The 16,721-nt window shown below is 27.2% G+C and overlaps 5 protein-coding genes across 5 annotated transcripts; 1 reads left to right on the plus strand and 4 right to left on the minus strand.

Moving 5' to 3' along the window:
- Positions 1-1,537: 1,537 nt before the first annotated feature.
- Positions 1,538-6,148, minus strand: LOC112600524 (BRCA1-associated protein). Its single transcript, XM_025347770.1, has 10 exons — positions 5,753-6,148; positions 5,165-5,465; positions 4,790-4,982; positions 4,466-4,734; positions 4,252-4,395; positions 4,044-4,191; positions 3,848-3,973; positions 2,179-2,355; positions 1,880-2,035; positions 1,538-1,760 (listed from the first exon to the last, which is right to left on the minus strand). The coding sequence occupies exons 1-10, from the start codon at positions 5,850-5,852 to the stop codon at positions 1,590-1,592; spliced, it is 1,785 nt and encodes a 594-aa protein (XP_025203555.1). The 5' UTR covers positions 5,853-6,148; the 3' UTR covers positions 1,538-1,589.
- Positions 6,149-7,354: 1,206 nt separating this feature from the next.
- Positions 7,355-9,734, minus strand: LOC112600592. Its single transcript, XM_025347861.1, has 2 exons — positions 8,567-9,734; positions 7,355-7,479 (listed from the first exon to the last, which is right to left on the minus strand). Exons 1-2 carry the CDS (start codon positions 9,131-9,133, stop codon positions 7,432-7,434), a joined length of 615 nt encoding a protein of 204 aa, XP_025203646.1. The 5' UTR covers positions 9,134-9,734; the 3' UTR covers positions 7,355-7,431.
- A 1,720-nt stretch (positions 9,735-11,454) lies between these two features.
- Positions 11,455-11,950, minus strand: LOC112600612. The gene is made up of 2 exons (XM_025347890.1): positions 11,889-11,950; positions 11,455-11,808 (listed from the first exon to the last, which is right to left on the minus strand). The coding sequence occupies exon 2, from the start codon at positions 11,802-11,804 to the stop codon at positions 11,496-11,498; it is 309 nt and encodes a 102-aa protein (XP_025203675.1). The 5' UTR covers positions 11,805-11,808; positions 11,889-11,950; the 3' UTR covers positions 11,455-11,495.
- Positions 11,951-13,404: 1,454 nt separating this feature from the next.
- On the plus strand, positions 13,405-14,372 carry LOC112600602 (39S ribosomal protein L17, mitochondrial). Its single transcript, XM_025347873.1, has 3 exons — positions 13,405-13,727; positions 13,863-14,073; positions 14,147-14,372. The coding sequence occupies exons 1-3, from the start codon at positions 13,530-13,532 to the stop codon at positions 14,290-14,292; spliced, it is 555 nt and encodes a 184-aa protein (XP_025203658.1). The 5' UTR covers positions 13,405-13,529; the 3' UTR covers positions 14,293-14,372.
- A 143-nt stretch (positions 14,373-14,515) lies between these two features.
- LOC112600598 (digestive organ expansion factor homolog) lies at positions 14,516-16,476 on the minus strand. Its single transcript, XM_025347869.1, has 2 exons — positions 16,314-16,476; positions 14,516-16,247 (listed from the first exon to the last, which is right to left on the minus strand). The coding sequence occupies exon 2, from the start codon at positions 16,230-16,232 to the stop codon at positions 14,538-14,540; it is 1,695 nt and encodes a 564-aa protein (XP_025203654.1). The 5' UTR covers positions 16,233-16,247; positions 16,314-16,476; the 3' UTR covers positions 14,516-14,537.
- Between the last annotated feature and the right edge of the window lie 245 nt (positions 16,477-16,721).

The raw sequence follows: 16,721 nt of genomic DNA on the forward strand, positions 1-16,721 counted from the left end.
ATAGTTGATAACTGTCCGTTCGTCAATAAGTATACCTACGTGCACATAAATTATTAATTTTATATAGTTGTTCTTGTATACATTTTTACTTTATCAAAATAAATAACAGATTTTATTCTTGAATCCGGAACGTTTTATTTTTAAACTCAACTAGAATAAAAAATAATTGCATATTATTGAGAAAATAAATTTATTTAAGAATATTTAGGTAGTAATATTAAAATTATTTTTATTTTTTTTTATTTAGAATAGAGGCAGAGAATTTAATTTGGCATAAGAGCGGTAAATTATTAAATCCTTCCCTTCGTACCCAACTGATATTTTCAATACTTAACGCTGAGTATTTTTTATTTTTAACGTTATTTGCCTTGCTCAATAATTTATTCAAATTGTACCCCGTTACACGGTAACGATAACAATAAGTTTAAAAAAAAAAAAAACGGTTTTCGACGATCGTCGGTGTCTAAGGCTCGATTATTATGTCCAATACACATGACACGAGCCATAGTAATTAATATTTTATTACTAATTAGGTATTACTTAATATTGTACAGCACGAGGGACGCGATAATCCAAATCGGATTGAACTCACGTCGCCGTAATCGTTTAAAATCGTTCTTTAAAGAATCCATACACCAGGTAGGTATACTATATTATTATTATCTATAAAATATTATACACGTTTTACAACGTATTGGTTTCCCGTAGACCTGTGCAAACAGTACAACAATCGGTGGACGGCGATTATTAATCACGATTTGCGATAGTTCATCGCACGTGAACGACATTAGGATTGCATATGTCGTCGCGTCGATTGTGCTTATCGATATTGTCAAAATATGTCAGTTGTGTGCGTGTCCATGCGTCATGCTATTCATACAGTAACACTACACACCATACTATAACGATTCGTTCGGTTTCAGACTGAATACGTATTTCGTATGATTCGTATCATCGAAATTATTGCACGAAAAATGGACCCCGCGTAGATACAGTTAGCGTTAGGATTACGGTACGAGTTAGAAGTGATTAAATTTCAAAAAAATCGTTTTTTTTTTTTTTATTGAATTATCATACCACTACGACCCTATTTCCCAATTCCGTTCGGATCAAAAAATCTCTACTGAGTCTACCGCTCTCGATTACTCGACTATGCATGTGCAGTGGCGTTCGCAAAACCGTATATAGTACAATTGAAAATAATATCACATTATCACAAACTATAATACATATCACTTGGGTGCACTTGAATAATATTATATCTACCTACTCGATTAAAATTCATTGCACACATTTTATCATTAATGGGGTTATCGACAAAGTCCTATATTATAATACACACGGCATGTGCATGCTCATATTGTTTTAATATTTTAGCTGCTGTATTTTAAAAATAAAAACAGAGAACATCATATTAATGTTTTATCTGTACAAACTACAATTCACAACAGTCAGCAATTATCCCATTTAAATAACATAAATTAGTATTTTCCTTAAACAAAAAAAAAAAAAAAAAATATTACACTATTAGACAACATTATATAATATTATAGATAGGTGAAATATAAAAGACATCATTATTATTATTGTTATCTGTGTTTTTTATTTTTTGGAGTCTTGTTTTGACTTGATGCACTTTGCTGCTCTACTATCACAGAACCGTTTACAATGTCTTCTCGATCTACACTTTTGTCGATTGTATTCTGAGCTTCTAAGAAAAACATGAGATCACGTACTTGCTCTTTCAAATCACCAATTTCCTGAAAAAAAAAAACAATTTAAATAATATGTTTATTATTAATTCACGACATTAGCTTTTAAATTAAAAATATATTTATTTTTAAACATAAAAATAGTAAATTAAACACAAAATATTAACTTGATCTTTAGTAGTTTTGTAATTGCTAAAATCTTTTTCTAAATTTGAAAACTTTAAATGCCACTCATTTTGATTTTTCTGTAATGCTAGGTTTATTTGACATTCTTCATCTAACTTGGTTTTTGTTTGATCTAGTTTGACTGTCAACTGATGTACCTAAATAACAATAATAATAAATAATTATTATTAAATCATAATATTTATTATTTTTATTCGTTTAATATGATGTTTATAGCTATTAAATCTCAATAAGTTATGTTTAAGAAATATATTTTTTCTTTATTAAAATATCAAAATACCTTTTTCTCCAAAAGATTTTTTTCTTTTGATATAGTGTTAACACGTTCTAAGAGCTTTTTATTTTCTTCAATTTTCTGTTCTAGCATGTTACCATCTTTAGAAGCACTGCTGATAAATTTCTGTAATTTTTCATTGTCTTCTAGTGCAGCTTTAGCCTTAGCTTTTACATTATTTATCTAAATAAATTATAAAATAACAAATTTAATTAAAACAGGCTATTTAAAGTATTTAAATTTATCTATTAAGGATTAAACATTTAAACCATAAGATATAACAAATAGTTTTAATTGTCTATTTTATGGTATTTCACACATAAGAGTATCTAGCAATTAATTTAATCCAACTCAGTAAATTTTATTAAAATAGTTTTTGTCAAATTGTATTGTCAGTTTTCATTTCTGACATAAGGATACTAATACAATGCCTTATTATACCTTTCTGTTGCACATCAAATACTACAGTGTACTTTCTATTACCTGTAATCTACCCCGGAATTAATACAAAAAGAAACTTCAATCGCAAGTTTAAAAGAGTGTTTTCAAACAAAAAACAACTTGTTACTGATTTTTTTGCATATAAATAATTTATGATTTTTCATCATATGTACATGTGTATCTTTTATTTTTATTATGAAATTTAAATAAAAATAAAAAATTTAATTTTCTTAAATACTATTTAAAATTACATGATTTAATTTTTTTAATAATACGTATTATATGTAATAATTAAATTTTGGTTTTAATTTATATTTTATAGATTACCCGCAGAATTTACTTAACCGTGGGTACCAAGCTTCCCTACTCCACGGATAATCGAGAATACACTGTATCCAAGTTAAAAAAAAATTACTTTATTTCAACAATTGTTAGAAAAAAATCAATCAAAATTAGAAATTATTTCAAATCAGTAGTATGCTATATGATCTTGAGAAACAAATGCATAAATTATTGTAATTGCATAACATGATAAGTCAGTAGTTAGAATTATAATTTACTTAAAATCGACATAGCTTACTGACAAAGTAATAAATAATAAGATATTAAAATATTTAAAAAAAAAAAAATTGTATGTTAATTTATATTATGTATCTATAAACATTAAATTATTATTAAGTTATGTTTCATAATTTGTATTTTAGACATTTAAAAGAGGTGATTGATAACAAAAAAAAATAATAAATGGTTAGCCTAAACATTTTATCTAGCTTTGGAAATTTCTAAAGTTGGTAATCCTACTCTGACATTTTATTTTAGCCAAATATTAAATCATAACATTTAAAAATATTTATGTAAAACTGGTAATAAATATAATAATTAGAAAACTGTCAAATCAAAAAAAGTAATCAAATTAATAAAGGACTCTAAATACAGATTTAGTCGTTAAGATAACAAATAAATATTTTTTTTTTTTTAATTTAAAATTAAATTAAATTTAAATTCATGTAAAAATAATATACTAAATATTTTTAAATTAGTTATCTATAAATTAAAAGTTTCACAGTACAATAAAACTAGATTTTTCAATTTTGTAAATAAAAAATGTAATTTTCTATACTTAACAATAGTTTATGAAAAAGCTCTTTACGTTAGTTCTTAAGTAGTTTTTCAAATCACTCTATTATTTACACCTAATTTTAAATTTAAATTTTAATTACACATAGATATTTACTTCAACAAATGTATTTTCTTCAAATAGTTTCATTTGATTTTCAAAATATTTCCTTTGCGATTCTAATTGAGTAGTTAAAAGGTATGTAAATTCAAGTTGAACAGATTCAATTTTTTGATCTGTATCCTACAACAATAATTAAATAGTTTTAATATTATATTGTTTTGATTAATTATTAATTAAATATATAATATACATCAAGTTTTCCCGGGGATCTTCCTTCAACTAATTTTCCATCTCCTTTGTTTTGAACCAAACGATGAACAAAATTATCACCAACATAATCCCACACACGGTTATTTCCCAAATTCATAGAATAACAGTGTGATGTTTCTAAATAATGACTATAAATATATTTTATTAATACATCAGTTAACAGTTACTTATAAATTGCTAATAATTACTTATAAGCGTGACCTTGTACGTAACGGCCACATCCAACATAACCACAGATTAAACATATCCACAATGACTCAGAAGAATGACATTCCTGACATTGGTTGTCTGGAATTGTTTCAGGAGTTTGAACATATCGACATACTGGACAACTGAAGCAAAAAATGGTAAGTACAATTGATTTTAACTTAAAAATTCAAAAATGAGTTATTGCTAAATTACCTGGTATCACCCCATTTAGTCAGGCAATTTCCATGGAAAGAATGATTACATAATATTGTTAAAATACCATCCACTGATTCATCCATACGCTCTAAGCAAACAGCACACACAGGAAGTTCAGTATGCTGAGATGGAGGAGCACTACAACCAGGTTCGTCTTCTTTTATCACTTCAACTTTGGATACAAATACCAAATTACAACAGCAGTCTGGCTCCAATGAGTTGAAAGGCATACCATTGAATGAATGAAAGAAATCCATTGTCGCTTCCTATAATAACATGGTTTGAATTGCAATTTATGATTAAGTAATAAGTTGAGTTTACTTGTGTTCTGAATGAAATAAGAGTCATGTATTGATTCAAAGATGCAGCATCCCGGATTATTCGTATGTGATGAATATTCTCTTGACAGGCAGCTATGAAAGTAAGTAAATCATGGCAATTCATATTTGAAGGAATAGACAAAATACATATCATTTGACTACGATTACTGGCATTGTCAACTGGTGTTAATTTGCTGTAAAAAACAAAAATTGAATCTAAATATAAAACCGTTGGTTATAAATACTATACTAATTAACAATGATAATAGTTATTTACAAAACAGTGTTTAATTCTATTAAGTCTACTTTTAATTTTAGGTTTAAAATTTAAAAAATTTATATTCCTATTGACTATTACTAATGTGTCGGTTCTTACTTTTCTTTATAAACATGTAGAACACCTTTGGTAACTTCAACAAATGGATTTCCTGAAATAAAATTTATTTGTTCTGCAGCATTTGATGGGTTTTCAATATTATTTTGTTTATTTTTCTTTTTCTTCTTTGATCCTTTAGAGTTTATAACTTTGACATTTGGCTTTTTAAGAAATTCTAATTTTTTAGAATTTTCTTCAATTAATGGCTCAACAGGCGCAGTACCGTCAACACGACCATATGTCTCAACTGTTAGTTCTCTGGATTTACGTTGTCCACGACAAGACATGATTTTTCGTTTATCTATAACACAACGTCTATAAATCTATGCAAAATATTTACGCTTAAACTTATTGCTATTCAGAGATTTGAACACTAGGTATTAATTCAATCTCCATTAACATAATTATTGTGTCCATTATTTGGCCATAATCTTTGTATCTTTATTGTTTAAAAACAAATATAACATAGATATAATGTTATTAGCAAGACCCATGATTCGTCGAATGAACAGTGCAAAAATGAATATTGTACACAACCACCTAACGTCACAATCATTGCCCACATTATACATCACTAGATGTACCTACCCCAATTGGTAAATGTTTTCTGCTGCTGCTGCTGCGCATCAACTGGTCGAGTATCGTTTTCAGTCAATTCAAATCTCAGCACACAAAGAGACACAGACATTGCATAACAAAAAATTTTATCACGTTCGCGCACTCGTCCAGACAAAATTTCAAACTTTAAAAAAACTCTGTACTTGATTCAGCACTAATGTTAAGGTAAAAGGTCTAGATGTTTTTTGGCAACAACTGCGGAGATTTGCACAAGTGCGTTCTGCTGTCTGCGACGAACTGACTTAATGACAAGGATGTTTGTGATTTGCGAATCGTTATTATTGTTAAAACCAATCTTAGATTATATATATTAATAAATACTATGTATATTGTATAGGTATCTATTTTGTCTTTTTGTCTGTCTTTGTCACAGGCAATAGATATTAGATATTATAGATATGCTATCTATAGCCGTGCTTATCATACAAAGACAAAACAGAATTTCAATATCCTGATCGTCGATCGACCGTATCACAGAAGACGGAAAACACTTGAAACTATGCCCTATGGGATCGTTCAGATCATATTTAATAATAAACCAATTTTTAATTTTAGTATTTTATTCGTTTATTTTATTTTATTTTATTATTCAATTGAACTATTAACAATATTAACTAATAAACGTCGTTACTCGTTACATTCGCTTTTGATAAGCTTGACTTTACGCGTCCACAAAATTATTATATAATTTTAATTAAAATCATATTACCTATTAGTTATCTTAAGTGTACCACTGTCCAAAATCTTTCAATTCCTCTTAGAGTTAGATCACGTACAACGCAAATATGCGATGATCTAAGGACTAAGACGTATAGACAACAGCCATTTGGTCAAATACTGTCATATATAAAATGTAAACATTATAGTATTAATGGCTTTGGAGAAGAAAATTAGCATATTTTATTTATAAGTTTAGGAAACCATACTGCTGTTTTGAAATGTAGTGCACAGGCCTTTGTTTGGCTACATTGACTACATGCATGCTTTAACATGAGTTTCAATGACTATATCAAAATATATTAAATATAGTTAGTGGAATATGGAGCAAGTTTTAAAATAAATGATAATAGAAATATTCAAATATGAATAAACATATGCAACTTTTCAAAAAATACTTTTGTATTTGATCATAACCTTCTTAACTTTTGAATTTTATTCCTCTGGAATGACTATTAGGAAAATGTCAATTTTAACAACTCATTAAATACTGAGAAACTGTGTTTAAATTATTGATATTTTGTAATTTAATCAAATATTAATTTAAATTTTCAATTACTTTTAAATAACATTGAAATAATTGGATAAAATTTAATATTTTAAAAAAACTATTATTTACAGTGCGTAACAATAATTATTATTGGAACTAAATAAAATTATTAAAAATGTATGAAAACAGAGTTTAATAATTTTAAATCATATAATTACATTATATTGTCAAATCTTATTGAATCTATTAAAGAAAATATTTTTCTTTTTATTACATTTAGAACAAATTCTTTGTATGCTACAATATTATTTTGAAATATAAATTAGAAAAAATAAAATATCAATCAACATTTGTCAATACACACATAAAATAACTCGTACAAAATAAATTATAAATTTAGTCTTGTTTACAAAATCAAGAATATTGAATTAAAAACTTTGATTTACTTAAAGATAGTTGATTTTACATTCCACAACTTCTTGGCTAGAATCTGGAAAAATAAGTATTTTTATATTTTAAAAATAAAAAATAATATTGTTCAAATAAATTAACCAAAAAGTAAGTTAAGTATATCATTTATCATTCAAACTAATACAATACAGAAAGTAAATACTTCATCAACCAATGGATCATATATTTGTAATACAAATTACAGAAAAAACCAACAAGTAAAAAAAGAACAAAAATATATTAAATTATTAAAGATTTTTATTTATATAGTATTAGACTTAGATATTTAATACAGATTTATATTTAGGACAAAATTGGGTATAAGTTTTCATGTAACATTTCCAAGTAAAATATTATTTTTTTTGCTATTAACTATAGTTATAGTCTATATTATACATTGTATTCTTCAGTCTATTAATTCACCACTTTTTTTCATAAAAAATGTCTACTCATTGAAAATTAACACTGGGATAAGAATTACACATCACACATAGCAAGACTAAATTTTATTAATTTAAATATAATACCATATTAAATAAAGGTAAAGGTATAGAATGAAAAAAAGTAAGAAAAAGTTTTTAAAGGCTTATAAAAGAAATTTTCAGTTTTAAAAACTTATTTTAAATTACATGTTGTAATTTATTTATTGGGAAGCTACCCATTAGAGACACTACCTGTTTTAAGTTTTTTTATTTTATTAAAATAAAAGCATAATAAAAAGTATAAATAAATAAAAAGATATTGAATATTACAGTATTTTTATAGAAATGAGTTTTCAAAATACATATGTCTTAATTTTTGTTCTTTTTGCTTTATAATATTGTTCCCTTGGTCATTTTAGTTTGTTTTTTTTTTACCGATTACCATTTTGTACATATTATAACCAACCAATCAAACTTAATTTGGGTGTGTTCAGTGTTCTTTGATAATTATTAACAATCTACTAAAATCTAACTAAAATGGTATAAGCAACATACTGATCTAGTATCAAAATTTAAAAAAATAGTAAAATAGTTGGCACTTTATATCTATTGACTAAAAAACTATTATCAACTCAAAAAATTATTTGTGAGATTTTAAACAAAATTATTCTTTTTTTAACAAAAGTCTAAATGTTTTAAACTTACTTCATTCTCCTTAACAATGTCCTTATTTTTTCTCTCTCGATTAATTGTTGATGTGGCTTTAACTAATGATATAGAAGGGTTTATCCTCGTATAAGTAGGTTTCACTCCATTAGTAATTTTATTATGTAGAATTTGATTAACTCTATTAATCTCCCATAGCTTTTCATTTGAAAATGATATGTTTTTTTGCTTTTTATTTGTTGTTTTTAGGTGAACGTTTTTGTTGTGTGTTTTAGTATGAATTTCATTATTTTCAATGTTTTTACATATATCAGTTTTATTATCTGTGATAATATAATCATCATTATTTAAATTACTTTTACTTTTAATTGTATTTTTTTTAATTATTAAAGGAGCACTAATAACACTACAAAAATTGTTATTAGTATTATGAAATTGTATATTTTGATTTCTTTTTAATGTACATTTATTAAAACTAGTAATTGTTTCATCTGTAAAATTTGATAGAATAATTTTTGAGGAGTTTTTATTTACTCGGTCCTCGATACTTTTATTTTGTTTATTTGGAAATAAAGCCAAGTCAATATTTGAGTACATTGTGTCCATATTGATGTTTAATACTTATTGGATTTTATTAATATGTAATTTAAAAAAAATGTATTTGTAATTTTAATATCTAATCATTCAAACTTAAGAGGTTTAATTCACAGCAACAATGCTAAATTGTGATTTTTTTTAATGATTATAATTAATAGAACCTGCTCTCATTATGTTAAATGCTATTAGGTAAGTTATACAATATTCCAGTACCTATAGTAATATAAGTACCAAACATTTGGTTAAGATAATCATTGATAGTGTTGTAGTTGGAAAGTTAGATGAATATTTTCCGATTTAAATACTGATTGAAGAAATCAAATGTTAACAAATAAAAGAACAATAACCAAGACTGTAGAACAAAATTAATATAAAACACAAACTTGATCAAAATCGTAATCGCTCATTTAATTGCTACACAGTTTACAGACATTATCATTTTGATAAAAAAATAACAACAAATTAACATATTATTGAAGTTCTCTCATTCTAATATTAATAAAACTATAGATGTATTATAGACTATAGTGCCTTAGTATTGTAAGGTTTAGGAGTAACACGTGTAAGGGGGGAAATATAATAAGTATGTATCGCACTCTATCTATGTTTATATCTAAGAACCATTATCTATCTCAACTTCCAACAATACTACAATATAATATAGATAATTAAATAAATAATATAAATATTTAAATCGGTACCTATCTAACTCGTCGATGGTAGTTCGGACCTTCTTAATAGTCATCTGCTCATAACTAATAACTTATAAGCAAAGTAGACACACGTAGTATTATAACCAGGAAGAGATTATAGCTGTTGCCTAAAATCCGAATACATATTTTTCACAAAGCATGTAAGGATACGGTACCTACGGTCGATACACGACAAACAAAATATAAAAACTATAATAATTATTAATTACACTTATGACTAGCAATGGACAGAATAAAAATTTTACAATTAATATTAAAGGTAAAAAAACTTATAATTTAATGATCGTATATTATATAAAGTATGAAATCAAAATTGAGTGTTTTATATATGTCTGAAACTGATTTTTTCATAATCGTCATGATTATGTTATAAATTATTGGTTTTAGAGATTAAACTGTATACTCAATAGCCAATGCCTTAAGTGTATCAATAATATGCAATTCACACATTTGTGAGAAATGAATACCTACTGAGTATTATGATGATAACTCCTAAATTGTTCGATTATTGGAGCTGAATTAATTTAAAAATAAATAATATATTCCTTAAATTTGAATGTTGATTAATATGAGAGCATTGAGAGCCATAGCTGAGCTAATTTTAAAAATATAAAATACAGAAATGAATTAAGTTATAAGTATGACTAGTTAAGTAAGTAGGTACTAGAAAAACGTATTTTTGACCATATCATATAATTTTTAATTAACGATGGAAATGAGTACCTACATACCTACCGTCTGAATTTCAAACTTAGGCTTTCATATTTACTAGCAGTGGCGTATCCAGGATTTTTTTTAGGGGGGGGGGGGCACACACTGTCTAAAATTTTACCATATATACAATATACTACCTACTACCAAAAACAAAAAATATAAAATAAACCAAATATTTAATGTTTATAGTGCAAATAATTTGTTGTTTATATTTTCAGTGAGTCATTAAGTTAATATATATTTATATATCAACATAATAATAAATAGTAATAGTAATTTAATAATAAAAACGGGTTAATCCCAACAAAATTATAAGTGTATGTAATGCTGGTATAAGAGTATTATTGTAGTATGCGTTCATGCATACAAATAAATTTAAATCTTTAAAACAAAATCTAGTAAATAAGGCCAACGAGGGGGGGGCATGGCCCCCCGTGCCCTCCTGGATACGCTACTGTTTACTAGTATGGGGTATTTTAAATCTTGGGTACCGTAATTGTGGGTGAATAGAAACAGGTTTACACCTTTCAGGTGTTATATTTCTGGATCTAAAATATGTACAATGTTGTGAATTACATAAAAATTTGGGTCTCACCGTGTACTACATGATAGAATTTTCAACGGTTATCCAACTATAAAATTTGATTTTATAATTTTTTTTAAGTACGCTGTTTCTATTCACCCGCAGGTGTGGGTGAAAAAAAACAGCTGCTTAGTTTTCATAGAATTTGTTATTCAACTGTATTGAGGTTGAATAGAAACATAATTTTGAATTTTTAAAAAAAAAAAGCGTTCAAATAACTTACTTATAGCCTTTATTTTATGATAAACAACAATTTAAACATATTTTATTTTAACAATAGTATTTTTTTTATTTAACAAATAAAATAATAAATTCAGTCTTTGAATTTAATAGTCTTTTTAAGTTTCTTATATTAACTAATTTAATTATATAAACTTACAAAACAACAATCGAATCTGCCAAACGGATAACCCCATTCAGCGCATAACAAAATACCTGATACAATTAAATTCTCTTCTTCTTTAGAAAGTGATGTTTGGCCTCCTTGTGTTTTGATCTCCGGATTTTTAACATGTCTGTAAATAACTGAATGATTGATACCGTAAACTGACTCGGCTTCTCTGTAGGACATTTTCTTGAGTTTGACAGCAGCAACAGCATTAGCTAAATCAGATTTGTTAGGTTTTTGATAACGCTTGCCGCGTGGATCTGGCTTATATACTTTTGGCATGTTTCTATTCACCCGGAAAACAAAATGTTTTGATTAAAAAAATTATAAAAAATCAGCTAGTCATTAAACAGGATTGATACTTACGTTAATTAATTCTCCACAACCACGCTGAAAAGTGAAAAAAAAAAATTGGAGTTATCACAATTCGTTTATGAGAACCATGATAACAAAGTTGATACACATTTTTTTGGAGGTAAAATAATTTTTACTCTTATCAATTTTCTTATCGACAATTATTATGGAGGTAAAAATGTATCAATTGAATTCGATTCTTTATAACATAACCAATGTAATACATCAACGACTTATAAAAAGAGTTATACTTAGACCGTAGTTATTGGTCAATGAAACTTATTTCGAAATTTTGTTTCTATTCACCAATCGGTTTCTATTCACCCACAATTACGGTATACTTACAAAAAAAAATTTAAATAAGTCTATTTTTACTATTGAAGTATGTTGATGAAAGCATCTTTGTTTGTTATTGATGGACATTTCCGTGTATTATTTTTAATTTTACATAATTTTATAAGGTGAAAAGTATTACCAAAATACCAAATATCATTATATCTTTATTTCAGTTGTCATTCCGTTTTCATATCTTCTTATTAAGTTGAATATTTAATATTTATACGTACAACGTGCCTACTTATATTTGGTATTATATATAATATTTTAATATTAATAAATATACATTTTTTAGAATTAAATATAAAAATAGTTATCAAATGTTTGTTAATACAATGGCGTAGCCAGGATTTTTCTTCCGGGGAGCTGATTAATTCTTACACATCAATGGTTTCTCTAGGTTCTCTAATACATAAATGTAACATGCACATGCCAAAGTTTCACTTTAGATTTTATTTCCTATAACCAGTATAAGCTTTATTATATATTGACTTAAAAATGCACATGCACTTGTATGCTTTAAATATTTTGGATATTGTATTTTATAGTAAAATAAAATAAATTATTTTACACGTATTAGGTACTTATTTGAAAAAAATAATAAAAATAGTAATACATTTTCTTTTTAATAGGACATAATAATATAATATATACCAACAGTCCACTATATAATGTGTTATTATATTAAATGCATATTAAAACGGTGCACTTAATACTTATTTATCAATAAGTTAATTATTATGTTTTCATGCGAATTGGAAAAATAATTTTAATTCTAAATTTGGACAACAAAGAGTTAAAATTTACTGATGCATATTTTATTAATTTTATTTATTTGTTAACGCCAGACGACAATTGTAAAGTACCTAAAGGCTAAAGTAAATAAAACATACCTAATTATAATAAGACTACAAGAGTGCATAAAAATTTGTTCGAAAATAAATTTTGTGCTACAAGTTTTTTTATTAAAATTCATAAATATTACTTAGAGGTTAAAAATCATTTTTTAGATAAAAATATAGAATGCGGCACGGTTTTAGAAGATTTTTACTCTTAACTTCATAAGTCTTTTCTAATACTGATTGAATGCGGTGTAGTACTGTAATATAATATTACACAATACACGATATTATTTTTGGTTATACAAATGGGACGCCCGTGTCTTATGAGTGATACTACAGTGTGATTATATTATCATCGAACGATAGCGATGCGGCAATCTTTTAAGGCTTAAATTCGTTGTTAAATTATAATTTCAGCCTACTCGATTTCGCTTGGATATTTTAGAGAGACGGTGGACAATCGATCCGTTTTACGATGAATCAAGCGGAGGTGTCGCAGTTAATGTCCAAACTCAGAATACGCGTCAATCCTCGACATAAGAATCTAAAGTGTCCTGAAGGACCACAGGGCCGGCTAAATAAGTTGCGTAAAACTGTTAACGCTCTGTTCAAATACGAACGTTTAGAATTGAATTATACATTGGCTGACGAAACCAGAGGATATGCTGAAAGAGTGAGTAATTATTATCTACTGTTCACCGTTGTAACAACAAGTCTAGAGTCTAGATACTAAACCATTACACTTACACTTAATATGACTTGCTTGGGGTTTTTGCTTACTTACGTTTTCGTTTATGATTTTATGTAGTTAATATCAGAAGCCATCAGGCATGGGGATACACACAAACCAACTATGGAGATGGCTGACTATTGGATAGAAGAAAAACAACTGATACACAAATTGTTCAAAGTATTGGTTCCCCGGTTTAATGATTATCAAACTTCATACACTATGTTATACCGGGCGCCGAAAGCATACCCAGAAATTGTGTATCCCCGTTCAGTTCTAGAACTTAGAGGTTTGGCTTACTATTTAGATGACTATTTGCTTAAATACAATGATTGTGCAATGATTAAATTTGTTGTTTTTAGGTAACCCGTTTCCAGCAATTCTACCTCAGCGATCCGATCAAAGAAATTTTATTCACAATGTGCTATTGGAAGAAGCGAAAAAGGCTTACAGGGCTGAGAAATATGAAGAAATAACCAAATCTCTTGAAGAACAAGAAGAAGAATAAATCTATAATCATATTTTGTTTTGTGTAAATAAAGTTGTTAGTTAGGAATACTCAATTAAAATTGATGCATTTTCATGATACACATTGAGTACTTTTTAAACTTATATATTATATCTTAACAGTCTATTTTATTTCAGAAATATGAGGTAAATAACTAATCGTTTATAATATAACAAGTTTTTTTCTTTATTTAAAAATTATTATAAAAATTATTATTTTAAACAAACATAAATTTAACTACAATATTATGTTCCTGAGTGGAACATATGTATTTTTTGCTCTGAAGTCAACATATATTTTGCTCTTTGAGTTCCAACTATTGATGTTAACACGCATGCATCATAGTGAGAGTAGAGTGCTGTAATATTCCGAGTATAACTATCATTGTCTACGATTGAATTACAAAGTTCACTGTAGAACCCAGCAATCGTGGGTAATTGATAAAAAATAATATTTTCAATACCACGAATTTTAGTCCTGTTATAAAAATGAAAACGCTCAGAATACAGCAGAATTTGACATTCACCATGATAAAACAAATCCCTGGCTCTAGCTACTTTGCCTGGTTTGGTATACTCACTAATTTGTACAAAACTGTAATCTTCCGTTTTCAAATAATTTCTAATACACACATAATCAAAATAAGACGGAACATAGATTAACACATGTTTTTCATTTGAAGCTTGAAGTTGTGTGAGAACTTTATTTATGAAATAGTCAAATCTTTCTTTAATGGATTCAGTTGGTGTTTTTGAATTGAGTTTATGATAAAATTGTTTAAGACTACAAACGACATGGCTTATAGTACCAGTTAAGATTGGATTTACAACGCTGACCGAGCCACCATAATTTAAACACCTATTCTTTATTATGGCCATCAAGTTAGGTAATTTACAAGACGAAAATAGCATTGTTTGTCGATAATATTTAGACAAGCCGTTAATTGACCAGTTACGCACTCGCTGTAAATCTGTACCATGTGCTTCCTTTGGCTGTAGGTGAAAATGATTCATGATATGTAACACGTGATCCCAATTTTGCATCAAAAATATTTCAGATTGATCAAATATCAACACTTCTACAGATGATAGAAAATCATAATCTCTAGAGGACTCTCCTTCAGCACCAATAATCATACGCAAACCAAGTGGTGATGCTATTATTATGTCAGAGTTATAAAAATTTTCATATAGTTTCAAACTACTTTTAGTGACTGCCATGCCAATTCTAAAAGCATCATCAATGTTTCCAACAAATGTTTTTTCAAAGTCTTCTGGCTTAGGATTTTTTTTTGGTAATGTCAATTCACCACCGGTGAATTCTTCAACAAATCTGTTTTTGTGCACTACATTGAAATTTTCTTTGGAAGACATCAGGGATATCATCATATTTATAATCCTATATGCAGCATCTTTAAATGGAACTAAAATTAATACTTTGGGTCTGGTAAGACCTTGATCTCGCAACTCATCATCATCATCACCATCTTTTTTATCGTTATTTGCAACAACAATGTCACGACTTTTAAGTACATGATTAATAGCATGTATACAGTAACAATACCGCAATTCTTCTGCGTTATCGAAATTTCTTTCAGTGTAACTAAAATCATGATACTTAGAAATTATTGACAACAATTCTAATTGAAATGTATTGATATTTTTAATATTTGATGCAAGTTGTTTGTGAAAAATCAATTTTTTAATATTGTCAACGGCTACAGGTATATCTGGCAGCTTGGCAAATGGTCGAGTTTCTTCCAAAGGCTTGACACGACGGTCTTCGACTAAAGTTAATTTTGGTCTTTTGAATATTAGTTTTCCCAACTCGGGCCATTCTAAAACGACTTCCTCTTCAAGCGGAGGTTTATCATTTAGACAGGTAATTAACTCTGGAGATAAATCGTAAGTGTAATGCGTTAAAAACGGATCGTCTTCCATGTTTTATTTTACCTCCTAAATGCAATAATTTATTCAAAAACAGTAATAATTAATAAAAAAAAAAACATAAACGTTCGATACCTTAAAAATACTAATCACTGTCTACTACACAGTGCACAGTCACATGTTCAAACGGAATTACAGAAACATCCGTACAGAACGGTTCAAATCGAACATTCGTCATTTACTATTCAGTAAAAGTAAAACTAAAACACGTGTGTTTAGTGTTTACTGCTTACTTCAGGTATCACTTATCAGTACTCGACTGAGATAATATTTAAATTGATATTATTCACATTTTGTGGGTAGTCCCAATAGTCTTCTGGGTATATAATCCATAATTTTGTTTAGTATTCCATGGTTTCGGTTCTATAATATTTTCGTCAATTATACACAATACAGGTATCAATCGTAATCACTATAATAATAATATTTACTTATGTCTTGATAATATTATTTATGCTCAAACTTTTTGCGGTTCTTTAATAA

Source organism: Melanaphis sacchari, unplaced genomic scaffold (genome assembly GCF_002803265.2).
Source record: "Melanaphis sacchari strain LSU unplaced genomic scaffold, SCAv2.0 Contig65_pilon_pilon, whole genome shotgun sequence".
Classification (NCBI taxonomy): Eukaryota; Metazoa; Arthropoda; class Insecta; order Hemiptera; family Aphididae; genus Melanaphis; species Melanaphis sacchari.

Coding starts and splice junctions, on each gene's coding strand:
- LOC112600612 (XM_025347890.1), bottom strand. CDS start 11,804: ATGCCAAAAGTATATAAGCCAGATCCACGCGGCAAGCGTTATCAAAAA.
- LOC112600524 (XM_025347770.1), bottom strand. CDS start 5,852: ATGTCTGTGTCTCTTTGTGTGCTGAGATTTGAATTGACTGAAAACGAT. Junction 4,983..5,164: donor CTACATGTTTATAAAGAAAA/GTAAGAACCGAC, acceptor TGTTTTTTACAG/CAAATTAACACCAGTTGACA. Junction 2,356..3,847: donor AAGAAAATACATTTGTTGAA/GTAAATATCTAT, acceptor TAATTTATTTAG/ATAAATAATGTAAAAGCTAA.
- LOC112600592 (XM_025347861.1), bottom strand. CDS start 9,133: ATGGACACAATGTACTCAAATATTGACTTGGCTTTATTTCCAAATAAA. Junction 7,480..8,566: donor ACATTGTTAAGGAGAATGAA/GTAAGTTTAAAA, acceptor TTATTTTTCCAG/ATTCTAGCCAAGAAGTTGTG.
- LOC112600598 (XM_025347869.1), bottom strand. CDS start 16,232: ATGGAAGACGATCCGTTTTTAACGCATTACACTTACGATTTATCTCCA.
- LOC112600602 (XM_025347873.1), top strand. CDS start 13,530: ATGAATCAAGCGGAGGTGTCGCAGTTAATGTCCAAACTCAGAATACGC. Junction 13,728..13,862: donor CCAGAGGATATGCTGAAAGA/GTGAGTAATTAT, acceptor GATTTTATGTAG/TTAATATCAGAAGCCATCAG. Junction 14,074..14,146: donor TTCAGTTCTAGAACTTAGAG/GTTTGGCTTACT, acceptor TGTTGTTTTTAG/GTAACCCGTTTCCAGCAATT.